The following is a 26,127-nucleotide window of genomic DNA, read 5'->3' as shown; positions in this document are numbered from 1 at the left end:
AGAGAGCTCTGACAGATCTGTCAGGTGGGTGGCTTCCACCAGCCCCACAGATTGATGTCCATAGCCTGTTCTTTTGGGCTGTTACGGGAACGGGAGAGTCTCACACTTCTGTTGCCCCTACTACTCAGTTGCTTCTGTCTCTTTATTGGATCTTGAAAATTGCAATACTGATTTAGATGGAGATAGCTTTTGAGCTGTTATCTTCATACCATTATTCCATTGTATTTTTAACATAGTAGCTAACAGTATTTCATGTGTTCATATTGTGTTGCTTCAGTCCCTGCCTTTCCTTGATATTTTTTTCATTTCATTAAACTCCCACTCACCTTGGTCCTAAATATGTTGGTAGACTTTTTCAGAGTCTGGTTCAAGAAGGTGCTTGAGCACACATATGACATCGAATGTACGTGCAATACTTGAGGCTTTGTGGGATTATGTATTTGATACACATGTGCTTATCCCATGGATTGAAACATCTCTTAAGTCTGTGGTCACATTGCAGTGCAGCAGGTGTTGAACCATCATGCAGATCAGACTGTTAGAAATGGGTAATTCCTGGATCCTGTTCATAACTCATCCATTGACTTGTGTATTTTTGCAGGGGTGACAGGGAGTTGCCAGCTGGTCCAGCACTGGCTGTGCAAGATTAAAAACACAGAGTGTGGAGCCTGCGTGCAGTTGGGCTTTATGGAGGAACCATCCACTGGAGTTTTTCAGGCCCTTCTGGGGCATTAGCAAGCTAATAGAGCCTCTGCATGTGGAGGCTCGTTAGCATCAGTACTTTACTGCTAGCTTAAATTTTCATCATGACTCACAGGTATCCCTGAAGTATGTTCCTTATGTATGCTGCTAACACTGAAGTAGTACATTGTTTTCCAAAAGGCAGCACAGTGAGGCACACCTGGCATGCTCAGGTCCTGCGCGGTCACCTCTGTGGCCCTGCTCTGTGCCATTTTTCAGTTTTAAATTTGCCTTTGCTGTCTGCTCAGTGGAGGTTTACTAGTGGTGGTGCCCTGTTGGGGAAGGAAGAGTATACTCCATTTAATCTTGAGCTTTTACTTGGGCCCCTTGAAGGACATCTCATCAAAAAAGGTGATGTCCATTTCCCATGGATTGAAAGTTTACCTACTTGAAGTTAATTCTAGTTGTATGCTCAACAGATTGTGTGGCACAGCTGGATCTGAAAGGAGTGACAGATTGAGATTGTTGTTCCCCAAAAAGTGGAGCAGGCACAGTGGCTATCAGTTTCATACAGCAGCACTCTTTCTGTGGTGTTCCCTTGTCTGTGTTTATTGGAAAGCTGAGGCAGTTCTTGACTTGCCTCTACTGGGTGTACCCACTGTAGAGCTTTCGTTTGGTTGTTTTGGCAGCTTTTACAGGCTCTTTAAAGTGCTTGTATTGATGTAAAGGAAGCGTCTGCTGATTTTTAGTCTCCACTTAAGAATCATTACAAATCACACCCTAATGAAATACAAGTTTCTTTGAAGTGGAAGATTGGTAAACAGGGACACTATTGAGTTCTGCTGGTGGTATTTGCATCTGTTGGGTCCCACTGGTGTCAGACAGCCTAATAGTGTCTTTTAATAATGGTGTGAACCATATACAACTGCTCTGACTTTCCAGATGGAATTGGTAAAACTTAGATGGACAGTTCACATCTAGAAAGTTGGGATTTTATTGAAAACAACCCACCTTTATCCTGTCCTAGGCTCTCAGTTCAGAGCTGACTGTGGATGTACTGTCTGCTTTCATCCTGCCTACTCCTTTTAATCAATTTTGCTACTCATTTACTTAATTTCTGTCCAACTTCTGGGGGTTGGGAATTCTGAAATCAAGGCTTATATCTGTCTTCTCTGTCTTTGCTGCCTGCACTGCAAAGACAGGCTGTGACAGTGTGAGAGACTTGTCCAAATGACAGCACTGATGGCCTTTACTTCTGGCAGTGCCCAAAGAAAATAACTCTGAGCAGCTGATACCCAGTTTTTCCAACACAGCCGTAAAAATGTGAGGCAGGTGCCTGGGAGTCCAACAGACTCATCATGCAGTTCTTTTCAGTCCATTCTTTTTTTTTCCTTGCTTTTGTATTTGTATCCAGTAACGTGCAGTTGTTTTGTTTGACCATTACTCATGAAGTACCCTGTGTTTGTTTTTGGGTGCTCTGTTTGTGCAGTCAGTATTGTGATTCATCTGTGGCATTGTCCTACTAGTCTGTTTTCATGCATTTAAAGTACTTCATGCTGCTGCTGTTAGCTGTTATGGAAAGAGAATGTACTGTGTGCATCCATTTTTTTTTTTTTAATCATTCACATCTTTCCCTCTCTAAAGAGCCTTTGCCAGTTTTAGTAGGGTTGTATTACAGCAAAGATTGACATATCTTCTCTAATTAAGAGAAATTACTGCTTGTGCAACCTGATATGAAGGCTGCCATTATTTACATATAAGCATGAGACCCAAGAATGAGAAGTTTACTTCCACAGAGTCCTCAATTCCAAGCAAGTATTTGTGTGGAAGACTTCAGTGTGTTATTTTTACCTGTAGTTCATCTGCCATCTTTTTTCCTTGTACATCTGAGGTGGGATTATTGTACACATGGACCCTAACTTCATCTAGTTCACATAATTTAGTCTGTTTTATTTATTATAAGACCATCTAACTCAGAAGTTTTAGACATTATGGTGATCTAATCAACTTGGTCAATAGCTCATCCTGTGTTGTCTGACATCAAAGGTCAATCATCAGAACCATTAATTCCTCTGAGAGATATGAGCTGGGATTTGACAAGCCAAGAATCTGGCAGTCATCTGTATTTGAATTTTAAAGCCTAAATATGAAGGTTTCTATTTTGTTCTGTACTGTTTTCTTTGAAAGGATACGAATATATCTAGTGTATATGAGCCCACAGAAGCACTGTAAGGGAATTTCATTAGCTTGAGTCTAGGCATTTAAGTTCTGTATAGAAACAAATGGAGATTTATAAGATTATGTATATTCTGAAGCATGCAAATAGCTTTATTTTGAAAATATGAGGATACTGTTAAAATAATAGTATAAAGCAGGTTCACATTAAGTATATGTGCCTCTGCTACATTCTCATCAAAGCTGGTAGATCAGATTTTACTCTGCATGCGAAAATTCCTTAAATGCTTTTCTGAACAGTTAAAACATGTTACTGCCTTTTCAAAACAGCAAAGGAAACCCCTCTTTAATCATTAAATTCTTCAAGGTAAACTCATGACAATTAACTGCTATTCCTTTAGCTAAGAAAACTTTGTGTTCTCTAGTAGGCATTATAGGAAAACTTTCTACAATAGCTTTCATACCAAAATGACACACAATTTGCAGAGGAATCATCGAGTTTTAGATACTCAATGCTCATTTTATAAAATAATAAAATTAAAATCCTTTATGTTAAACAACCTGCTAAGAGCCTAACTCTGTTTTTCCTACTTGGACAAAACTGCAGCTAAACAGTGGGATTGCTTTTGACTATGAAAGCAGCTTAATCTTCTATCTTCTACTGTGCATTTGGCCAAATGAAGAGTGTGCATATGATGAGTTCCTGTGACACAGCTGGTAGACAGGAGCTTTAATTAGGCTGTGGGAAATTGAACACTTGATAGCTGCCAGACCAAAGATAAGACTCTTGTTGATCTAGGGTTTTGTCTAAGGAATATAGTTTAAAGCTCCCCTTAAGTGTGCATATGTCTCAACTTGTGTGAATATAAAACTATAAGGTTTTTGAATTGTTTGAAGAGGAGAAGTTAGCTTCTGTTGAAGAACTGAAGCTTGCTACTGCCTTAAAATTCAAACCACTTTTTAACCCGTCTTTCAGATATTCAGGTTCTAAATGCTTTTTCCCAGTATCTTTCACTGGAGAAAAATATCTCTTCAAGTCCTTACAATACATACACTTGTTTTCCTTAGGATATTTGTTTGTGGCAAAACTACCTTGTGAAAGGCAAATTGTGTAAAAATAGCATACTGGTATTGTGACTACTTTTAAAAATTCTGACCTGCTGTTTTGTTCCAGAAGGGTGTTTATCTTATAATTAAGGAAAAAATATTCCAGAAGGGTTTCTTTCAGACTCACCTGTTCTGCATGTTTTGTAACAGTAGAGCTCCCCTAAATGATTGAGGATTCCTGCTCTACTTGAATAACAAAATTTGGATTGCTTAAGAAAAAAGCAGACTGTCAACCAGATATTTAATGCTACTGAAATTTCACATCACAAACACAGCTCAGCATGTAAGGTAGTTGGTTTGTAAAGAGCCTGAGCAAGCTGCTGCAAATCATAATTACTAATGTAATAATTACCGTAACTAACAGAAATGTGAATTGACTTTGAGCTTTTTGTCCTCATTAAACTTGTTCACCTTCTCTGAAACTCTCCATGCTGCATGCTAGCACGGAGCAGTCGTATCCCCCGACCCAGCATGAGTCAGGGGTGCAGCCGTGATACCAGCCGTGAGAGCAGTCGAGATACAAGCCCTGCTCGGGGCTTTCCTCCACTTGGTGAGTACATGTAGGCATTGGAGCTTTAAGGGTCAATATGTTTTTCCTTTTTCCCTTGTTCTGATTGCCCTTTCAAGACACTGCCAGGCGGAATGAGCTTGTTTCCTGTCCTCTGTTGGATTTCTGACACACTCCCCATTTCCAACCCCGTTTCCCTTCTGTTTTTTTCTGCATGCTTCAATTCTGGTTCTCAGCATTTCACTGTTAGCAGGAAAACAGTTTAGCTTGAACTTCTGTAATTTTTAGTTTCATAAAATCAGCTTGTATAGGCTACTCTGCTTCACTTTACAGCACTGATGGAAATCTACGGGAGAGCAAGCCTCCATTTTCTAGGTCACAGTGAAGTAGTTGGTAGCATCGTAGACTGTTGTTGAGTGACTCCATTCATGATCTGATTTTTTTACAGCTAGCTACAGTAACAGTATATAATTTTTATACTAAATCCTTCAGTAGAGATAGAAGCTCTTTTTTATAGAAGTTTTACTCGACATTGTACATCATCAGTTAATAAGTTGCACATGCCGTTTTGTAGGAAACATTTTCAAGCAGTGTAAAATTATAGAGAGGCTGAGGTTTTAAGAGAGCATCACTAATGGGCAGCTTCAGTGTACAGTACAAATAGAAAATCTCATTACACTTATCACATGCAGAAGTTTTTCTGCACAATGCTGCAAACAGCAGAATAGTTAATGTTTCTGATCAAATACCATATCATATATTCAACCAAATACATCACTTGTATGCAAGACTTGTTTGTCATCTCAGATGTGAAATATAGTTATCTCCAGGCCCTCTCATTTATGTAGTAATTTCATAGCAGTGGTATTAAAAGTGAGAAAGAAGCTTCTACAAACTTCATGAAGGCTGAAGAATGGTATTACAGGATCTATTTTGCACATAGTGACAAAAATACAAGTATATGATGTAGTGTGTAAGTGGAACATAGCATTTTGAGCTTAATTCTGCAACTTTAATCCAATAGTGAGAAAAGGCTATGAAAAATAGAGACAGATGGGCAAAATTTTTCTCTTTGTTTCTCATATTTGATTAATACACTGTACTTTAATCTTTTAAACTTATATAGATGTTGTCATTATTGATTTGTCCATCAGCACAGAGGCTGGTTGTCTTCATCCATATGAAATCATGGGCAAAAATCCCACTGATTTCAATGGTATAGAGTGGAATCTTCAGGTTAACATTAGAGGGGCTTTTGGCTTCTAAACTTCATTGTTGTGAGCTATATTGAGCTATAAAACAGTCTATTTGCATTATCTGAAATATCTCAATTTTTGGTGAAAAATGGGAGGATTTAGTATCCAGAACTTGGCTCATAGCTTTTAAAATAAATAGATGACCTTTTTATTGATTAAATGAAGCAACTGTAGATTGTTTTTGTAGTTACCTACCTGGCTTCAATTTTGGATGAAGTTTTTTTTTCTCCAGCCAATGTGTATAAGCAGGTTGGATTTCAAGGTTAACTCATTAGTGTTTTATGCCTTTGTGCTGTGTTTTGCTTATGTTATTGGAAATACATTAATTGAAATACTATCTTGAGCCCTTGTTGTGAAAAAATAAATGCAGTGTACCAGAATCACAGTTGATGTTAGTTTCATACACCACCAGGACTACTGAGTCTGATTTGTACACTGCCTATAAAATTTCGCTTACATGTCTATTACACTGTTTGTTCCAAACTTTATTGGGGGAGGAGGGGGGTGGACAGGTCATTTCATCTTAGCTCATGATATTTATTTACCTGAAGATTAATGAATTTCTAGAAATACATTGTTATTAGTCATTAAGGTAACATGGGGAGGAAGTATAAATATAATAGTAACTCAATATAGTTGTTACCCTGTTGTCTTTTTTCTTGTGTTTTCATTGAAATGCTTTAAGCTTGAAAATGTTCATGAACTTGTTAATTATGTAGTGTGTAATTAATCTGAAAGAAATGTATATTTGTCAATTTAAAACAAAACAATACGATTCTATTACAGTATTTCTAGAACCCAGTTAATCTACATTAATGCTAAAATAATATAATCCTACTGTGCATGATCTATTTTTGCTCATAAAGATTAACTTGTATATTAGTGAATTATACTTAAACTAGCTATGTGTAAACAACAGGATTCTTGCTTTTAAATGGTATCACGGTCAGTGTCAACCCTGACATCCTGACCTTGCAAATTGCTCTGCTTTGGGGCTGCTGTGCAGGTGTGCATGCCTGTGCACCGAATGTCTTCCTGTTAGGAAACACCAGTGAAGAGTCTCTCTGCACTCAGCCTCGGTGCAGAGATGTGCTATTTTTGTTGGGGTTTTTTTGGTTATTCCTGTTTCTTCATGGGCCTCTATTTTGTAGTGACGTCCACAAGGGCACAGTGGATGGCTCGGGAGAAAGCAATTGCGAGCTCAGAATCTTAATTGTGAAGTTCAGTCCATAATCCTGCATTGATCCTGCAAATCTTTCATGACTGATTTACGGTGTCAGTGGGATTGTTCTCTTGAATAAATGCATGTGTTCTCCATAGTTAAAAGACCACATTGCATATTCTGCATAGGTTTTAGTCAAGCTCTCACAGCCGGGGAAAAAACTTAAATTTTATTTTTCTCACTTTGCTGATTTCTGTTTTGTAGTATTAGTATTTGTGTGTATGAATGTTTTGCCTGAACAGAAGACTATTTCTACTGCACATGTGTATACATAATTGACAAAGCCTGTTTGTATTGGAAGGTGATTTTGCTTTATTTTTTCAGTTTATTGACAGCACTAGTAATGATATTAAAACAACAAGGCCTTCAGTGAGTCAGTGGTGATGAATTGCTCAAATAAGCAATCAGTTTCTTGGGTCAGTTGCTTTGAGCTAGGTAAGCATGTTATTGCTAGAGACAGGGAAAACCTCTTTAGAGAAACTAAATTTATGTAATTTGGAAATGGCTGGACCAGCTTTCCATTTGCTGTCATAAAGAACTCGCCTCTATGCTGAATCCAAGAACTGAAAACCTCTCTGAAGGGATTTTGTGCTTGATGTGCTGCTGACAACTGGGAATTGAAGTGGTAGCTATATTTGGCTTTAGCTCTTCTGCTACTGTTGTGTGCTTTGTTGCTATTAACAATTTGTATACGTGTGGTGTAATTCTACATGGGTGTATGGTGTGCATATTCAGATTATCGGTGCACGTCCATACTTAGATTCAAGAAACACGTATGGAGAATTTGTTAAAAGCAAGCGTCTTTTGGCAGTAGCAACAGCTACGATACGTGTGTACGTGTGTTCACTTGAAAAAGAAACCCAACCCAAAGACATATGCAGTGGTTGGCCGACTTCCCTGTATGACTCTTTCTACTTACGTTACTCATTTTCTTTGTTAGCGTTGTTTTTTTATGCATAGGCTACAATGTTGTGGAAAAATACCTGCAAGCACAATTCCTAACCATTCGTCACGGCTTCACTTTGGGGTTTAGATCAGCTACATCTAAATCCTACTCTGTAGTTATGTGCTCCACGTTCTCATGATGGCCGTCTTCCAGATCTGTGGGTCTGGAATGTGACTGATGTGCACTGGGGTTTTTTTGCTGAACTGCACTGAGTTTGGGACTGTTACAAATGAGTTTTGTCATGCATCGTGTTTACAGTCATGGGGGAAAGCGGGAGGGAAGCTACAGATGGAGGCGTCGCTGTGGGGCTTGCACTGTATCTGTTATGCATTCATACACAGCGTCATTTCCCTGTCACTATGAAACACCTTTACCGGTAGCGGTCACACGCATCCCCTTTGGATTGTGGCATTTTCTGTCTCGGGTTAAATGTGTGTTAATCCTGTGGGTGTTGCCATTCCTTCTACTTGCAGCTTCTCGACGTCATTCCAGGTCCACTAGTGCTCTCTCCACTGCTGATTCTGTTGGGCAGTCAGGTGAACAAGCGCTAACTGCATGAATCCGCTTCTTATACGTAGTCTTGTTTTACACCATCTTAACATTTGCCGTCATGTGCATCAGCCAGCACTTGGCATGTGCTTCTCACCGCTGCGGGGCTTTCTGTTCTGTTTTGTTCAACGTGGCTTTTTGTTTTGAATTTCATTTATTGGATGTTTTTAATTTTATGTATTTTAGGAACATTGTGAACAGTGTTTAAACAAAGGGTGATCCAGGGCTTTCTCAATTCTCCTGTAAATTGGATCAGTTGCGCAGCATGGGCTAAATCCTGACTGATGCAGAGTACTTGCAGCTTGTGTTTATATTTTCTCTCTAGCAGCGTAGCAGTTCCCAGTGTCTAGGACTGGATCCCAGTGGGATTCATCCCATTTATTACTAAATATTCTGGACTCCTGTCTCTGTTAACGAAAGTTCTTGGTGGGATCCTTTCCAAAATACACAAGACCACCAGGAATTAAGCACCTGATGTGCTTTTAAAATGAACTTTGGAACATAACACGTTCTGATCCATCCTTCATATAATTCTGAAGGCCTTCTCCAAAGTGCATGGAAGTTGTTGAAAAGATGATGCCCTTAATTTCTCTGGGCTTTACATCAGAAGACTAATGCTTATATATAATGAGAAAAATCTGCAGATTCCAGTTGCTTCTTTCCCATCTTTGTGCTGGATTTGCAGTTGTGGAGAACCTGTAACTTCCTCTGAAATCAGGATATTTCACTAGAAGTCTTAGAAAAAAAACGAATGAGGGCTGCTAGCTTGGGACAGTATATTTTGTTGTGGGGACAAAGATGATACAGAAAATGAGAGCTTCAATGTTTTCTTGGAGGCTAAAATTGTATAAGGAATTAGTGATACTGAAAGTTAATTAATGAACCCCTTTCAGGTAGTGAGTGAAAAATATTCTGTTTCTCTTAAGTCTAGTTAAATGACTGTCACTTAACTAAAACTCTCAAAACATTTCCCTTATCAGGTTACTTGGCAGAAATTGATGCAAGCTGATTTGACTGGCATTCTTCAAAGTAACAATTTGAATCTGTATTAACAAAAGCAATTGAAAAGATTTATATAATACCTTAATTGTAGTACAGATTTAAGTTCTGTTTGCATTCAGCTTCCTGTGATTATTGAGCTGTGCTTGGCTCTTGTGGTTTGGTACAAAGCAAAATCAAATTCTGTATGGTTACCAATGTCCTGAAGAAGGCCAAAATCTCCCTAAAAATGGCAAAATCAGGCCAAAAAATGATCGTTGGGAATTTTCACCAATTTTGTAACATGTGTAATGAATCTAGCCAGGGAGACGTGGGAATGTGGCCAGAGTACACTCTGCTTATTTCTTGCCCAGTAACATTGGCCGTACCTGTACTGGTTATTCCTGGAGCCACATGTGTTCCCAGCCCCATGTTAGAGATATGCTGATGTCTCTCCTAAGGTCGAACTTCTGCACTCAAGTATGGCAACAGTGTCTTGGGGAGAAGCCCAGAGTGACTTGGGTGTTATGAATTTAAAAATCACTGAAAGAAGTATTTCAGAAAATTCCTGATAACCATGAAGACAGATAAAAGCCAGCATGCCACACTGTACTTAATTTGTTAAAAAAGCTCAGTTTTGTTTCTTTATGCTGGGTGTTTAAACTGATCTACAACTGAATTATTTTGTCATTCTGTTCTTCATTAAAAATAAACCAAACTATCTTCCCTTTTCTAATGTAATACTAAATTTACATGAAAACAAATGGCAGTGGTATTTTTTGATGCCATGTTATTTCAGAAGTTAAAGCCAAATTCTGATCTCAGTAACACTTAACTGATGTCATTGAGTTGGGTTTAAATATAAAACCAAGTCCAGAACTTGTCTCAACATTTACAACCCTTGTACTGTACTAGATATCTTTTACACTTAGGAAAACACTTGCCTTCTGTACATCTTTCTAGTGTTTATCTCTGTAGTAGTGACTTTAGTTTTAATCTGACCTAATGCATCTTCTCTGTGCTTCTATTAAGAGTGTACAGATGTTTCCATTTTAGGGATGAAGTATTCTTTCACCTAAATATTTGAAATCATTCTTCAACACAAGTGCATTAAAAAAGGGGATAGTAATAACACATACAACTTTTATTTCTTTGTGAAATGTCATGATTTGATTACTTTTTGGCAGTAGTTCTAAGAAGTTTGTTTATTTTTTTTCCCTTGTAATGTGTTTTGTAGAAAATGTGCTTTTGTTGTAATCAGAAATGTCTTGTCTGGGTACATAACTCTGAGAAACAGTAAATTTTGATAGATAGTACTTCTGTTTGAAATAAATGCTAGTCTTTAGTTGGGTTTTTTTCCTCAAAATACTTTAGATTTTAAAAATCTTCCCTATTTCCCCTCAGGATCTTAAGCCTTTTCACACTCAGGTAGAGTTTTGGAATAGGACAGTAGACTGGCAAACTTCAGTCTCTGATTTAAATTCTGCATGTCAGTGTGAGTTAAATCCTTAAAAAATATTTCAGTGCAGTAGGTTTTTAAAGAAGAAAGAAATGAAGTTTTGGGGTAAGCGCCATGTTTTTCCCAAACAATACAGTAAGCTGCTGAATATCACTTTTGACCTCAGTTTTGTGGAAATCCACAATAGAGTTACGCATTATGATAAATGGTATTTTTCCTTCCTTAAATTAAATATACATGAACTAAGAAAAGACCCATGTGACTTGATCCCTCTCTTGCTGCTTGATGACCACTTCCAGTGTGGATCGGCTGAAGGTCAATTAAGTGGGTTCATGCAGCTTGACCCGTGCACCACTAAATTTGCTGGCAAAGCTTTTATTGGCACGTGTGGGTGCAGGGGACAGAGGTGTAAGGTATGTCCCAGAAGGGATATTCCCAGTCCTTCCTGAGCAAAGACAAGCCCATGTTGAAACAAAAACTTTGACTGTCAAAACCAATCTTTTTCTGCTTATAGTCCAGAGCCAGAATCCCAGTAATATGGTATCTGATCTACTCCTGTATAGAAGGACTGTGCTGCCAGAGCCTGGCCTGTGGTACTCCAGTCACTGGTTCTGTCATATCCCTGCTAGCACGCCTTTCTGAATTTAGCCTTTGCCCATAGAAGCTAATTTCAGTAACTTTTTTGATAGACTGGGCAGATGAAACTAATTAGTATTAGGAGTGTAAATGCCATTTTAGACTGAATCCTGTTGCTTTGGATGCCATTGAGAGCTTTGCCATCAAATTCAAAGGGAGAAAGATGATACTGTTTGAATTAAAAAATCAGTTTTGGTATGTCATAGAGGTTTATGGCATTTAAACTGCTTCTCAGGAACAGTAGTAAAACAAAAATTGGAGTCACTTCACAAGCAAATAATAAACATATTTATAGTGTGGGGCGTAGAGGGATATTCTACTGGTTAATCAAGCCTTGAGGTATAAAATAGGCTAATCTGATGCTGCTAGTCTTGCATCCTTGCCTGAGAAAAAGCTGCAGGATGGATGAGTGCTCAGGTATTAACATGTTCTGACACTGGGCACGATCCTGTCTCTCTGAAGTTGATGAGAAGCTTTCTCTTAATTTCTGAGTGCCAGATTGGGATCGGCATGTCTGCCTCTGACATTAAAATAAAACTTTGAAACAACTTCTTTGTAAAAAGAAACACAAAATAGATACCCTGCTTCCCAACTTTAAAAAAAAAAAAAATTGCCCTGAGGATCCCAAATTGTCTCTGGGGCCCAACAAACAATAGTTTATTTCTTACTCTAATGGCAAACTCTCTAGAGCTGTGGATAAAAGAGTGTTTAATGGAAAAGCACTGTGAGTTCCCAGAGCCCGTGGGGAGAGCTGCTTGGGCACCTGATTAGGATTCCAAGTGAATGTGAATTCATTTAACAATCCCTTTCAATGTTGTCTTTTGTGCAGACCGGTTTGGACTCGGACAGCCAGGCAGGATGCCTGCTTCTGTGAATGCCATGCGAGTCCTGAGCACAAGCACAGACCTGGAGGCTGCTGTGGCCGATGCACTGGTAAGAGGAAAAATACAAAATGCTTCCGACACCGGAAAGTGGCTTGAAGTTACCTGTACGTACATTCTCCTCTTTCTAAATAGCTTTGTTCTGATTGTGCCAGTGCCTGATGCTGTAGAGTTAGTTACATTTTGCTGTTTTGTCTTTGGGTATATCGGCAGCAACATTTGTTTCCTTGTTTCATGTTAGTTCTCCACAGTTGTTATCAAACAGAGCACTGTGGTTCAGTGCTAGAGCTGCAGGATGGGTTGAATCATCTGTTTGTCTTTCACTTTGCTGTCAGAGGATGTACACGGCACTGGGGGGGTGCTTGGCACCCATGGGTGAGAGATTTCCTTCAATCCTATTACCTGCATGAAGACTTTGTCAAAAAACAGTCTTCTCTGTTAGTGTCGATTCATGATCAGGTTTCAACAAGAACTGAGAATTTCACAAGTTCCTGCCCTTTATTTTTGCACCTGGCTAGGAACTCGGATCAGTTCATAACTTGGCTTGCCTGTAATTGATACCATCTCATGCAGGTAAATAGAAGTGTCTAGGTTGCTGCTAGTACTTTCAGCGCATTTCCAAGGAAATTTATTCTTTTTAAAAATTTTATTGTCCTGTATAATCTTGCTGTACTATCTGGCTAGAATCCAGAAAGTGTTTTCTGCTATTCAGAAGAGAAATTTTAAGATAAACCTTTGTATTTACCTTGAGTATTTGGAGAAGAGAGTATGTGTAGAGGCAAGAGCAATTTAATTGTGCAGCGTTAGTTGGGTACCAGTGTATTGGGTCTTTTCCAGCTCTAGACCTGAGCTGAGGGGAGGATTTCCTTACGTATCTTGAGACAGGTATCTCAGATCCCTCTTTATGGAGAATGAACCATGTCCCCAGAGTTTGAGACACGTCCTTCTCCATTTCCTAGTTAACTTTCCCTAAGGATGGCTAACATTTTCCTTTTCATATTTGATTATCACCCAGCTCATGTCACCTCCATTTCTAAATTATTATTAAAGTGCTTCTAGAGAAATGTGACTTTTACAAAATCTGTCTTTCCAGTAAAAAAAACCCTGAATAATACAAAGGTAGGACAATATGTAATAGATGACACTTGCATTTAGTGGTATGAATCATTAGTGGGCATTTTCATTACCAAATACAGTAGCTTGTGAGCCAGCTTCTGCTCTCAGCACCTTGTATTTGCCATCAGAGAAGTTCAGAGCATAATTAGATGTGATGGTTTGCCTGTGTAAATGAAATGAGGCTGTATCGCTGAATGTGAGCAGTTGCTGAATACAAGTTTCTTGAGGGAGAAGAGAGTCACAGTATTTCGGTTCACTGCTGATCATTGTGATCTCTTTGTGTGTGACTTAATCTTTATCTAGACTGACAGAGTTCTCATTTAAATATTTCAGTCTTTTAAACTAAATATTATACTGGAATGTTAAAATCGCAAAGGGTTGAACACTTAAAGGGAAATCCTTAAGTCTAGCTGGAAACTTAAGTGGTGCTGCTGACGTGGTTGATCAATCTGGATTCATATGACTTTAGGGGATGCAATGTGATCTTGTTGTCCCCTTCCTTCCCACCACCGCAATTTGCTCTTTTTCTTGGTTATCTTTTCACAACAGCAATTTACAAGCTCTGTTCAGGCTCCTTTTGGGACAGTAATGTGATGCCAGCTTTTACCCAGCAGCCTTGTTTTCAGAGGAGTATTCTTTTCCCTCTAGTAGGAAATGAAAAGAACTTCTCTAAAAATGGCTTCAGCCAAATATGTAGTTTAAACAAAACACAGTGAGTCATTTTGTGACCTTTACTCCCTGTGTACAATTCTTGTTGCATCCTCTGCTTCTGTTTGAGAGCTGGACTTGACCTAACCCTCCAGAGTCTATACTGGGAATCAGTGCTTCGATCTGTTAGAAGAACTCAAAGGCTGATGGAAACGTTGACGTTAAGTGAGGCCTTTAAGCCAGGGATGCCAGCCAGGGGGTCTTAAAAGAAGCTAAGCTTCAAAAAAGTGTGGTGTAAGAACTGTAGGTTGAAAGAGAACTTGGTTAAGTGAAGTTGATTAAATGTGCTGTACTGTAGATAGTGGTTTCCTGACATCAGAATTTCTTTCCAAGACTCTAAAGCCAAATGATACTAATAATACGTGGGGAAATAAATCATTACCAAAACCTCTGGTATCTTCCAGAACAGTGTTTCTGAAAAAAGAGATGCTGTATATAGATCTGTCATGAAAAAAAAAAAAAAAGCAGTGTTTCTGAAAAGTAAGCAAAGAGGTGCTGTATATAGGTGTTTTTAAAATGTGTTTTTAAAAAACTTATTAACAGATATTCTCACTTCCAAGCTCCCTAATGGAAATTGTAAGCTATATGAGTAGTGCAGCAGTTAGGAGATAAAGTCAGGCGTTATTATACCCACTTTTATTTTGCGTAAACTGTATTTTTTTTAATTTGCTAAGACGCATTTGCTATACATTTTTGTTGCAAAAACAAACCCTACATAAGCTTCTGACATAATTCTCTATGCTTTTTCCCACCCTTCAATATTTTCCTGCCTACAGCTCTTAGGAGACTCCAGGAGCAAGGTACTAGTGCTTTCTTGACTTTTTATTTCTACTTTCCAACTTTCCCCACCCTGTTGCTAACGCCCATGATACTGCACTTGAGTTAATTTCTACGCTTCAATCCTGCAGTCCTAGTGGAAGCAAAACTCTGCTGGCTTCACAAGTCCAAGAACTGCAGGACTGGACACTGGAAGGAATTCTGTAGCAAACACTTCAGAATATACAGTCTTTTTGTGATACATTGTCTTATCAATCCTGTTCTGTTAAGGTTCATTTAAGAGTTTGTTTTGTAGTATAGCATATAATTGGTTTTGCTACCATAATTATTCTAATATCCCTTCTGTAAGGATTGAGGTTGTCAAAGATATATGTAAGGGAATCAGGTCCTCCAATGCCACACTATGGAAATGACTGGGATTTGAGTATTTAACTCCCTTAGCCTCTGGAAAAATCCTAGCCCAAACTAACAAGAGAAATTGTCATCTCCTATATCCTAGTGCATTTCTAGAGTCACTTTGTTATCAATATCAAAGTGACTGTGCATGCCAGCACAGATTCCTTGAGCTCTTTCTTCCTTACCTTTTTTTTTTTTTTCTTGAAATAGAGACTGTATCATCATAGAATCTGTAACAGTGGAACTGACCATTATTGTCTGTAAGACAACATATGCTTTCATTACCAGTAGCTAATTCCAGAGGGCATAAGCATCTTGCCTTTATGCTGGGGAAGGCAGGCCCTGGTCCCCTTGGTCACTCGAATAGTCTCATTGAAATCAATGGGATCTGTCTTGCTCTACTGTGAGAGGTAAGCAGGCAGTGTTGGTGACGTCTTTAAACACTTGTGTCACTATAACAATAGCATTAGTCTCCCTTTTAGTGATTACGGATAGAATGTTTTTCTTCTAGCACTGATGTAACATATGTATACCTTACTAAGTCTGAGTTTCCCCTTTTCCAGAAAAAGCCAGTGAGAAGAAGATATGAACCCTATGGGATGTACTCCGATGATGATGCTAACAGTGATGCATCAAGTGCTTGCTCGGAGCGCTCCTATGGTTCCAGGAATGGGGGCATTCCACACTACCTGCGGCAGACTGAAGATGTGGCCGAGGTCCTGAACCACTGTGCCAGCTCCAACTGGTCTGAAAGAAAAGAGGGACTCATAGGTCTTCAGAACTTACTGAAAAGCCAGCGGACACTGAGGTGACTTTGATAGTTTTATAGTGTCAGTCATTCATGAGAGATGACTATAGTGAGAAGTCAGTAATATATATGTGCCTTATAGAGACAGATAGTATATTTCACAGTTGTGAAGGCTTTGTCTCCACAATATGGGCCTTTAATTACTTTTGGAAAAATTTGTGCTATGTCATCAGTATAATTTGTGTTATATTCATAGCAGTAATGTAGAAAGGATTCAGGTAAGCATGCTGTCTTTCAGCCTTCCTCTGTCTTGTGAAGACTTCCAGTAATAGGTACTTGTTGCATCACAGCAAAATTTCCCACAGTGATGGTATTGTAAATGCACTCAAAGGGTGGTACTGTTTTTACATTAGTCTGTTTTGACATTCAATATTTTTTTTTTTTCCCAGCAACTTAGCTGGTGAAGTGAACACTCACTGTACTTACTCTAAAATGACTCAGGGCGTGTGTGTTTCAAAGATGAGATCAGACGATGCTCTTAGTATGATGGTTTTACTTTGATTCTTTATGAAGGCTGTGTTAGGTGTAATTATAGGTATTATTTGTGACTCTTGAAAAATCTTATATCAGAAACTTGAGTCTTCTGTAAATGATGTAGTATAGTGTAGAGGAAAGTTTCTTAGGGCAATGAAGTAGGCGTACCAACTCTGAAACTGCTTATGGTAGGAGAGGCAGACCTTTTTCCCTTGTTGAAAGCCACATAAACCCTTCAAGTGCCTTTGGCATGTCACACATTAAAACAGATCTTAGAAGTACCCAGTAGTCATGTGGAAACTTAATATGGCCACAGGTCACATTAACTGGAGTCAACTGGCTCTCAGGCCATAGGCTTTTTGCCTGTAGTTTATGGTGAAAGTATTTGGAAACAAGCTGTTTATCTCGTGGCTTCTTTGAAGATAACATTCACAAATATCTGTGACGTTTTTATTTTCCTGTTATGAATATTATGTACTTAAATTATGACCAAGTTTATAAGTGGTTGTTGTATCGTTTATAGTCTACTTACTTGGATTTGCGCAATTGCTGCCATTTTAAAAGGCCTTCACACTAGCTGAAAATATTTGATGGTTCATATTAACAGGCTGAGTGAATACATACTGAGAGCAGGCCTGGAAAGGTTATTCTCTTGCCATCATAAAAATATTTAAGCACTTCACATGATGTGGTGCAGTCCTTGAGTGGGAAGTGCTACACATTTTTGATAATGGATAGTTAGAGTCTCTAGATCATCAGAGATGCTTTTTGATGTGGTCTGTTTACAAGTCTTTTAAAATATACTTTACACATGTATACTGTCTTTTTTCTTCTTTATTTTAACAAGCTGTCTGGAAAAACTGTGGCAGTTCACATACTTATATAAAAGAGTTGGGTGAGACTAATTTTGCTGCAAAGGTGTGAGGATTATAACCAAGGTGTTGAATGCTGCTGCGGATAGTTCCAAGGGAGGAAATGCTGAGAAGGTTGGGTGATGGGCTATTTATCCAGATCAGTAGCTCTTAGCAGAAACACCAGTAGAATTAACTATTGTTTTCAACCCTGCTGGTAGCAGTGTTTGAACTGTACTGCTGTCACTAGTTCCTCAAGCTAGCAAGTTTTCTTAGCTTTGATCCTGAGTAATTTATAAACCTGTCCCAGAAACTACACCCCCTACAGAGTTATTTTTTAATTTGATACTGGTTTTAGTTCTCTAGATTATATTTCCTTTTGGTCGGCTTCTTCCTTGGTTCAGGGTTGATCTGATGCCTATTCTAATGATTAGATTTTATCATCCTGTTTGTTCCCACGGCATCTTGCAGAACATCATCAAGGTCATTAGTCCAAGAGGCAAGCCTGTCTCTCTTCTAATTAAACCTGATATCTTCTGTTGTGGTATAACAAATTTAATAAAAGGCAGTGATGTGGCTAAGTTTTCTTTGGTACTCTGAACTGAAAGGCAGTTGATCCTATATGAGCTGGTATTTGCATAGCTGGAAAGATGTGCATGCAAAGGAGTATGATGCTTACCTATCCGCTTTGTTTTGTACATCTTCATGTGGCCTCATTCTCTAAGTGCTCTCCATAAGGCCTTATAAATAAAAGAAAGCTGACAAGTCCCTCAAGGAAATGTTCTTTCACTGCCTGTTTAGGTTTAGTACTTGCATTGTTACTTCGGGTCCATGAGCTTTTAGAAAGAGACACACTTATACTTGCTGTCTTCATGTAACCTTTGTCCAGAAAGAAAATTCAGTAGAGTAGTAAATAAGGGTTCATTTAGAGAGCGGCAATCTGCATGAAGACAAGAGAGTGTTGCAGAGTAGTCATTTTGAGACACTGCAGCCTCATCCTGAATGAGCTGACAGTTTGCTGTGATGGTGTTACAAAGACTTTCTCTTCTATATCAAACTCCTAAGACCATTGATTTTGTGCCCTTTTAAAATTTGATTAGCCTTTCATGCACAGGCTTATTTGAAAAAATGTCCTGTTTGTTGCAGTTTAACCCTAGCCAGGTTAAAGCTAAGCCCCACACATCCACTCACTCACTCCCCCCTGGTGGGATGGGGGGAGTATCAGAAGAGTGAAAGGGAAAAAATTTATGGGTTGAGATAAAGTTCCTAATAGGAACTTAGATTGTGCCTTGGTTTAATTATCTTCTAACTTACTAAGTTGCCCACGCGTTATTATTTCTTCTACATATTTGTCTTGTCTGAGAGCAGGCACATTGAGGAGTCAGATCTGTTATCTCTAATACTCTGTGGTTCTAGACTGATTTTACTGGAGCAACTGAGAATTTAGACCAAGATATTTATAATTAATATATACCTAAACAACATGAAAGTTCTGATTTTACTTGAAAATTTGAATTCCCTGACACAAGGTGTTGGAGAAACGTATTCCTAGGCTGCAAAAGACCCATGTTTCAGTGAACCAGAGACCTTGATGCAGGCAGAAAGTAAATAGCTCTCAAATGTGTACATTTCAAGTTGTCTTCTGCAATCCAGAATATAGAAGAAAATAGAAGCAACAGAAAATACAAGTGTCTGGCTTATGATTTAGAAAAAAATGTTTGTGAGATTTCTTAATGGAAGGCTGGTGACTGCAGCAGTTAAACTGGAATGCCAGTTAAGGCTTTGCCTAGATACAGAGTTTTCAGAAGTGTGACTTCAGTAACATTCAAATAAAGAAGGTTAGATCTTTCAGCTGTTAATATTTATTAGCTTTTTTTATATACAATTAAAGCTTTAGCACTAATGCCATGTTCTATTTCTGTATTTTAGCCGAGTCGAGTTAAAAAGGCTATGTGAAATATTTACTCGCATGTTTGCTGACCCTCACAGCAAGGTAAGATCACAAAGACTTGGCTCACTCTCTTACATTACCATGTGTGCACATTTGACACTGTTCCAAGATGAATGTTTTGTATTTCTACCCCTGCCATCTGCTGGGAGAAACTGGCATTGATATATCTCCTTGATTTCTATGTGTTTTACAATGAAGGGATGTGTCTCAGTCTCTTATGTTGCTAGAAACTGGTTACTCCGTGCTTCCCAGGGAGCAGCCTAATGCCTTTCAGATGTGAGCTCCCGGAGTGGGAAGTTCAGTTTTATCTGTACTTTTCTAAGGATTGTCTTGGTTATACACAGTAGAATGAGGTCCATGAAGGGAAATGAGCCGTAGTTCAGCATCGTGGTCACTGAGGTTTGTGTATTGTATACACCTGGAAGCAGTATGGGGTCTACCAAGATACTGTTCTGGATCTCATAATTAAAGTATTTAGCCACTTTGCCTTCTTTATAGTGCTGACCTTTACAGTTAAAGACCGTGTCATCTCTTAAAAAGAAGCAGGCTAGGGAATGGGGAGGTTGGGCCCATAGGCATGTTCAGACCCAGTGGTCTTCTGTCAACAGGTAAGCAGGAGAGGGAGAAAGGGAAAACGGTGTTTCATGCCCTTTCCTGAGGAGGTTTGCTGGTTGAGGGCAACCAGTAGTGGCTGGGTAAAAACATCTGCTGTTGGGTTAAATACAGTTTGAGGAAGAAGCAGCTGTATAAATTTTTTGTACCTCAGACCACTTGGTAAACCAGTTTTAAAAAATGGTAGTGAGGTGGAAATCCCCTGAGTAGACACAGGTCTTGCTTGAAGACATTTTTTGCCATAATTAGTCTGGATCATCTGTCCCACAGGCCTTGCTGAGTGTGGCAGTTCCTACCTCTAAGGTCTTAATTTTTTGGTTCTCAGAGGTTCTGTATGCATTGTGGAAAGGGTGAAGGTGAAGCTATTTGTTTGCAAAATATTTCCAGTTCCTGATTAAGGTGAGGGTTTATTGCATTATTGCACACTGGACTCAAATGTGTCCTCTGTGGCAGCAGTGATCTGTCACCTGCACTGCTTTTATAGAATTATTGCTACAAACTCATTAGTTGTGGTGTTAAACATAAGTAAACTTTGTTACATATAAACATATCTAAACACGTTACTTTCATGACTGAGAAGACCGAATCTGATCCAAGGTATATAATGTTTTAAGTAACTCCACTGGGGAGAGATTGTGTTTTAAGAAAATGTAAACTGTCAATGAATGCATCTTTTTATCTGTTGACAAACTACATCTGAACAACCAGCCTTGATAATTATGTGTGCTAACGAGTGGTTTGTTTTGTTGCATGGCCTGCTTTGCTGTGGAATTCACAACAGAGAGTAAGTGTATTCTACCCCCTTCCTTCATTTGTTTCATGTGGTATTTTAATATGGCACATTTTAGATGTGTCTTGTCTGATTATTTTTTTTTTCCGAGCAATGTAGTCACTAAAATAATTAATTCATGAAACTGTCTATAACAATCATCCTGAAACTTAGATTGTAACCCCCTTTGATTATTTTTGTTTAAAGCATTATATTTCTTTTTGTGACACTTGTGTTGTTTATAGGTCTTCAGCATGTTTCTGGAAACCCTGGTTGATTTCATCATCATTCATAAAGATGACTTGCAGGATTGGCTTTTTGTTCTCCTGACCCAGTTGCTAAAGAAAATGGGAGCAGATTTGCTGGGGTCTGTGCAGGCGAAAGTTCAGAAAGCTCTAGATGTCACCAGGTAGAGTACTCAGATGACAAATGTTATGAAGGTTTTTGCAGGATTACAGGAAGGCATCTGATGAACATTTTAGAAACCCAGCAGTGCTGTATATTTTGAGGGCTCAATCTTGATGAATACCATAATAAAGGAGAACAAAGTTACGTGACAGTATTTCAAGCATTGACTTAAAAAGGCCTATCTCTTTTCTAAATAGATAACTTTAAATCATAACATTTAAAATGTGTAACTGATTAATTTTGTTAATTTGGTTTTTTGTGTGCATGTGCTTAGATACCAATTTTCTTTTTGATTGATATAAAAAAATACTTGCAGTATTCAGAATATGAATGGTGCTTTACCACAAAGCTCAGAGCATCTTTCATGTTATTCAAACAGAAAATAATGGTAATGTCAGGATAAGTCCTTGAATGCCACTGCAATGTGCACACCAATTCTGTAGTCCATCTCCCTTTTCTATGGATGTCCATCAGAGGACACTGTTATAGTTGAACTTTACTCATCCTGGAAATAAGGATAATTTAAAAAAAAAAGTAGTAGTAATCCAGGAGAAAATAGGATAGAGTAGGAAAAAAGAGGAGAGAAATCAAAACCAGGTATGAACTCCGAGGACAAGATAAACCAGGCTGCTACTAGAGATAAGGGAACAAAGCACAGCCTGAAATGAAGAAGGAACAGGCTGGTGTGCCAAAAGCTGCATAAATGTACAGAGAGCAGATAGAGTAACAGTGTATAAAGGAATTGATTTAGCAGTTTTCTCCAGTATTAAATCAATAATCAGCTAATCTTTAGACTTGGAGTTTCTCTGGTTAAAAGTGAAGTTAAGAAGAAGAAAAGCATAACAGGTATTGAAATCTGTTGAGTAAGCTTTAATGTATCCAGTTAACTTAGTCCTGAAAATCTATGTTGCATTACATTTTTGCCTTTGTTTTCTTTGGACAGGGATTCTTTTCCATTTGATCAACAATTTAACATTTTGATGAGGTTTATTGTAGATCAGACCCAAACACCAAACCTGAAGGTCAGTATCAAAAGCCTTTTCACTAAAGCATCAGTGTGGTTGTTTCAGCTTGCCATGTCAGCCATAACGTAAAGCATAGAACTCATGATAAGATAACTAATTGTAAGTACTGCATGATGTAGAAATTATATCCACAACTCTGATTAACTCCCTTGTTCTCCATTTTAATAAATCTAAATATATTTAAAATAAGGCCCTATAGCTTATCACAAGTCAGTAAGAGTTGGGCTTTAAGCACACTGGAACATGCTAAAGTTCCTCTTCAGCCTTGTCTTGGTGGGAAGAAAACCTGGCTGTGCAGGACAGAAGGGACCAGACCCTGTCTGAATGGCTGGGAAGTTGAGACCCTAGTCACACCTTAACAAGTGCTTGTTGCACAGATCAGACATACCACGTGTAGGGTTTGGAGAAAAAAAATATCAGAGCTTTCTGTTACTGGATCCTACCAAAGGGATACTGTTGTGCAGACTGTTTTTCAGAAGGTTTGTGTTTTAAGGTTATAGGAACACTGTAAACTCTGCAAACCATACACATTTGTTTTCCCAAGATGGGAATATACAGGATGCCAAGTGACTCAAGTGTTCTTTCTTCAGTCTCTCAGATTTTGGATCTTTGGAGACCCCAGCATCAGGCATTTGGTTTGAGAGCAAAAGCTATGTTTGGTGTCTAGAACAATAACCGCTTGGGGGAAACAGTGTGGTGGAGTACAAACGTGCAAGCAGACATATATATTTCAAGCCAGTTCTGATATACCATTCCAGACTCTTAATACACAAAAGTTATCCTAGGTAGCAAGTTGCTCTTGATTTTTGAAACATGACATAGCGACATGTCACAGGGATATCTTTTTTTTTTTTTCTCTCATGTGACAAACGTCTTGCAATCTGTAATAGTATCTGATTATTACGGGATAAATCCATCTTTGCCAGCTCATGAACCTAACAAATTCCCTTTCACTTCTCAGGTGAAAGTTGCTATCCTGAAGTATATTGAGTCCTTGGCAAGACAGATGGATCCAACAGACTTCGTGAACTCCAGTGAGACGAGACTTGCTGTATCTAGAATTATAACTTGGACAACAGAACCAAAGAGCTCAGATGTGCGAAAGGTAAGCCAGGACAATAAAATATTTGCAGTAATTATTGTTCTTTAAAAACAAACAAATGAACAAAAAAGCAAAAAACAGTCATAAAGGTAATGAAAAATTCTGTGAAGACATTCTAATTTTAAAAAATGGATTTTACATACCTTACTGTCCAATCCAAATTGCCAATTCAGTAAAGACACATTTCTGAAGCACGTTTTCTTTTTTTTTTTTTTTTTTTCCCTGGTACTTAGCTGTGTGACTTTAACTACTGTTACTGTGCAAAAAGAGACCATAGTTTGAAAATGTGCTTTTTTCTTGAGCAGCCTGGAAATATGTCTAGGTTTTTGTTTATTTAGGTGAAGGCTCTGTGCTTTGTAGACTCAAATGAAATCTAGCACAACTCTGTTAGAATATCATTAAAAGAAAGTAAACAAATCAGTAAGCTGCCAGGGGCTCTCAACTCTCTTCTTTTAAAAGCTGTGTGTTTATCTCAACCTGGAAAAAATTGACACATTTAGGTCAGGCCTGGGTAATAGTTAGCTTGTTCTTTATCTTGCTCTAGATGCAAGTGTAGGCAAGCTAAAATGGGGCAGATAGTGATACTCATCTCTCCCAAGAGAAAAGTGACTTTGTTTTATGTACCTGACATCTGTAACACAATTTAAAATCACCCTCCCAGCCCAGATGTAGAAGTAGATTCCAGTCAGAGTTAAAGGCTTTGAAATTTACTTGGATTTAAAAAAAAAAAAAGCTGAACAAAACTTCAGGTATTTCAGAATGTAAAAATTGTATGAGACTTCTGCACTGTGCATGCACTTAAAATGTTGAATGAATACTAGAATAACATGGGTTTATGACTTTGGAATTAAGAAAATTATTTTTGCTGTTAGTGATTATTTGATTCTGATGAGAAGATCACTGGGTATAAAATGTGTTGCTACTGCAGTATTATCTGATAGCTGACACAAGGGTTCAAAGAAGCTTTTTTGGGTGCATTCTGTTTGCTTTCTGACATACAGCTGATTGGATCTAGAGAAAAATGTCTCATCCTCTTCTCTGAAGACTTTCTGCAGGCTTTATTCACATCAGTGTGACTGAAATTTGCTTCTGCAAGATAGTCTGCCTCAGAAAAAAAGGATGACTTTAAATTCTGGACTTAGATCTGGAATATGTGTTTCCATTTTGATGTGCCCATGTACAAAGTCAGAAAGAATTAAACAGGCAAAGAAGCTGTTTCTCTATTACAGTTCAAGTAAACATCAAGCAGTTTACTCTGCTGGTGGTCTGCAAGAGGGAATTGTAATTTAAGTAGAAATATACATCAAAAAGCAAAATCTTTGCATATTGCTCAGCAGAATAAATATTCCACCATTAGGGGTCATCGTTGCTGCATGCAAAATTGAGTGAAGAGATCTGCAGCAGCTGAAAAATTCGGCTGTTTGCTGTGAAGCTGTGGGATGTGGGGAATGGGTGTTCACAGTGTGGTGTCCATCCTTCTATCTGTTTCAAAGACTTGCAGAGCTCTGACAAAACTTCCAGCAAATCCACCTGACCAGTACCTGGGCAAGTGCCTTGGAGCTGACAAGAGATTACTGATTCTAAATTATTTTTATTTAAACCTGCATGTGACTTGGATTGCCTCTGATGCCTGTAGCTTTCAAATAAATTATTACACTGTTAGGCTAACTTAGGCTACTCAAAATAAATGCCTGGTGATCTTTATTTCATCATACCGTTGCTGTACTATGATTTTATTAAGAACCTAGTACAAACCAACTTTACAGACTTTAGTGAAACACTGCAGCAAAGGATTTATAAGCAATCATTGGCTGTTATCTCTATCAGGACAGTAGGTAACAGGCTAATAAATTCATTATGCAGTAACAGAACTGGATTATCAAGGGCCAACCCAGACATGAGAAATGTTCTGAAGAACATAATTTAAAAGTTCTCCTCCTTTTTTCAAGACTATAACTTGGAGATAAAATACCTTTTCTTATATCAAGGTGATTTGTTTAAGCATCAGAAGATTCTGCCTTTTTGGAAGGTATTATGGTGGCCTTAAGGATCTGAGGTTTTCCAAGTGCAAAGCAGACCAGGCATTGTAAACACTGTCACAACCTAAAAATGGAGATAACGCTTGAGGTTATGGGGAGAGGGAGAAGAACCAGTTCAGTTGTCAAATGATCAGATACTACATGAAGCCTGTAAAAAGTGTAAAACAAGGTAATTGTTCAATAGAATCTGGCTTTGAGACCACCAGTGCAATTAACTCAGCTCCAGCAAGCTGATAACAGCACAGTTTCTTTTTGGTACTGAAGAATCTTGGCTGGAGTGGTCCAGTCCATGTGTACTACTGTGTCTGACTTGGTGGAACAGCAATGCCAGTGCACAACTACTCATGGAGACAGGGACTCTTTCTCCCAAGAAATGTAGTCCTGCAGCCAGCGTGGTTCTCACCCAGATTTGAGTTACTGAATGCTCCCTTAATGCAAGTAGTATCTGTGTGTACAATGGCCATGTTGTTCTGTCTGGATTCTACCTTTGAGCAGAGGCAGGTAAAACAACCTTGCTCATGCTGATGGTGAAGTATATAAATTATCTCTGTCGGTGGGGAAAGCATGTGGCTGCTGTGTGCACGCAGCAATTAGTTGTGCAGATCTGATCCTACGGTAGCAATCAAGAGGTCTGTTCACAAAACAGATTTTATTTTCAGTCAATAGTGAGATTATCCTTTTATTAGTGATCAT

At 38.5% G+C, this 26,127-nt stretch overlaps 1 protein-coding gene across 22 annotated transcripts in view; it reads left to right on the top strand.

Moving 5' to 3' along the window:
* CLASP1 (cytoplasmic linker associated protein 1) overlaps nt 1–26,127 on the top strand; it is a 176,948-nt gene that overhangs the window by 109,171 nt on the left and 41,650 nt on the right. For 10 of the 22 annotated variants that reach the window (XM_026852674.1, XM_026852667.1, XM_026852664.1 and 7 more), the window contains 10 exons: nt 4,406–4,513; nt 8,369–8,431; nt 12,347–12,450; nt 14,999–15,022; nt 15,959–16,203; nt 19,458–19,521; nt 20,873–20,875; nt 21,106–21,269; nt 22,212–22,290; nt 23,255–23,398. In XM_026852674.1, the coding sequence (XP_026708475.1) occupies nt 4,406–4,513; nt 8,369–8,431; nt 12,347–12,450; nt 14,999–15,022; nt 15,959–16,203; nt 19,458–19,521; nt 20,873–20,875; nt 21,106–21,269; nt 22,212–22,290; nt 23,255–23,398 (998 nt within the window). The remainder of the gene's footprint in view (nt 1–4,405; nt 4,514–8,368; nt 8,432–12,346; nt 12,451–14,998; nt 15,023–15,958; nt 16,204–19,457; nt 19,522–20,872; nt 20,876–21,105; nt 21,270–22,211; nt 22,291–23,254; nt 23,399–26,127) is intronic. The other 12 variants (XM_026852672.1, XM_026852678.1, XM_026852676.1 and 9 more) reach the window with 5 other exon arrangements.

The sequence above is a fragment of the Athene cunicularia genome, assembly GCF_003259725.1.
Source record: "Athene cunicularia isolate RWA chromosome 7 unlocalized genomic scaffold, athCun1 chr7_part1, whole genome shotgun sequence".
NCBI classification, from domain to species: Eukaryota; Metazoa; Chordata; class Aves; order Strigiformes; family Strigidae; genus Athene; species Athene cunicularia.
The sequence above is the reverse complement of the archived record's forward strand: the minus strand, read 5'-3'. Positions and strand labels throughout refer to the sequence as shown.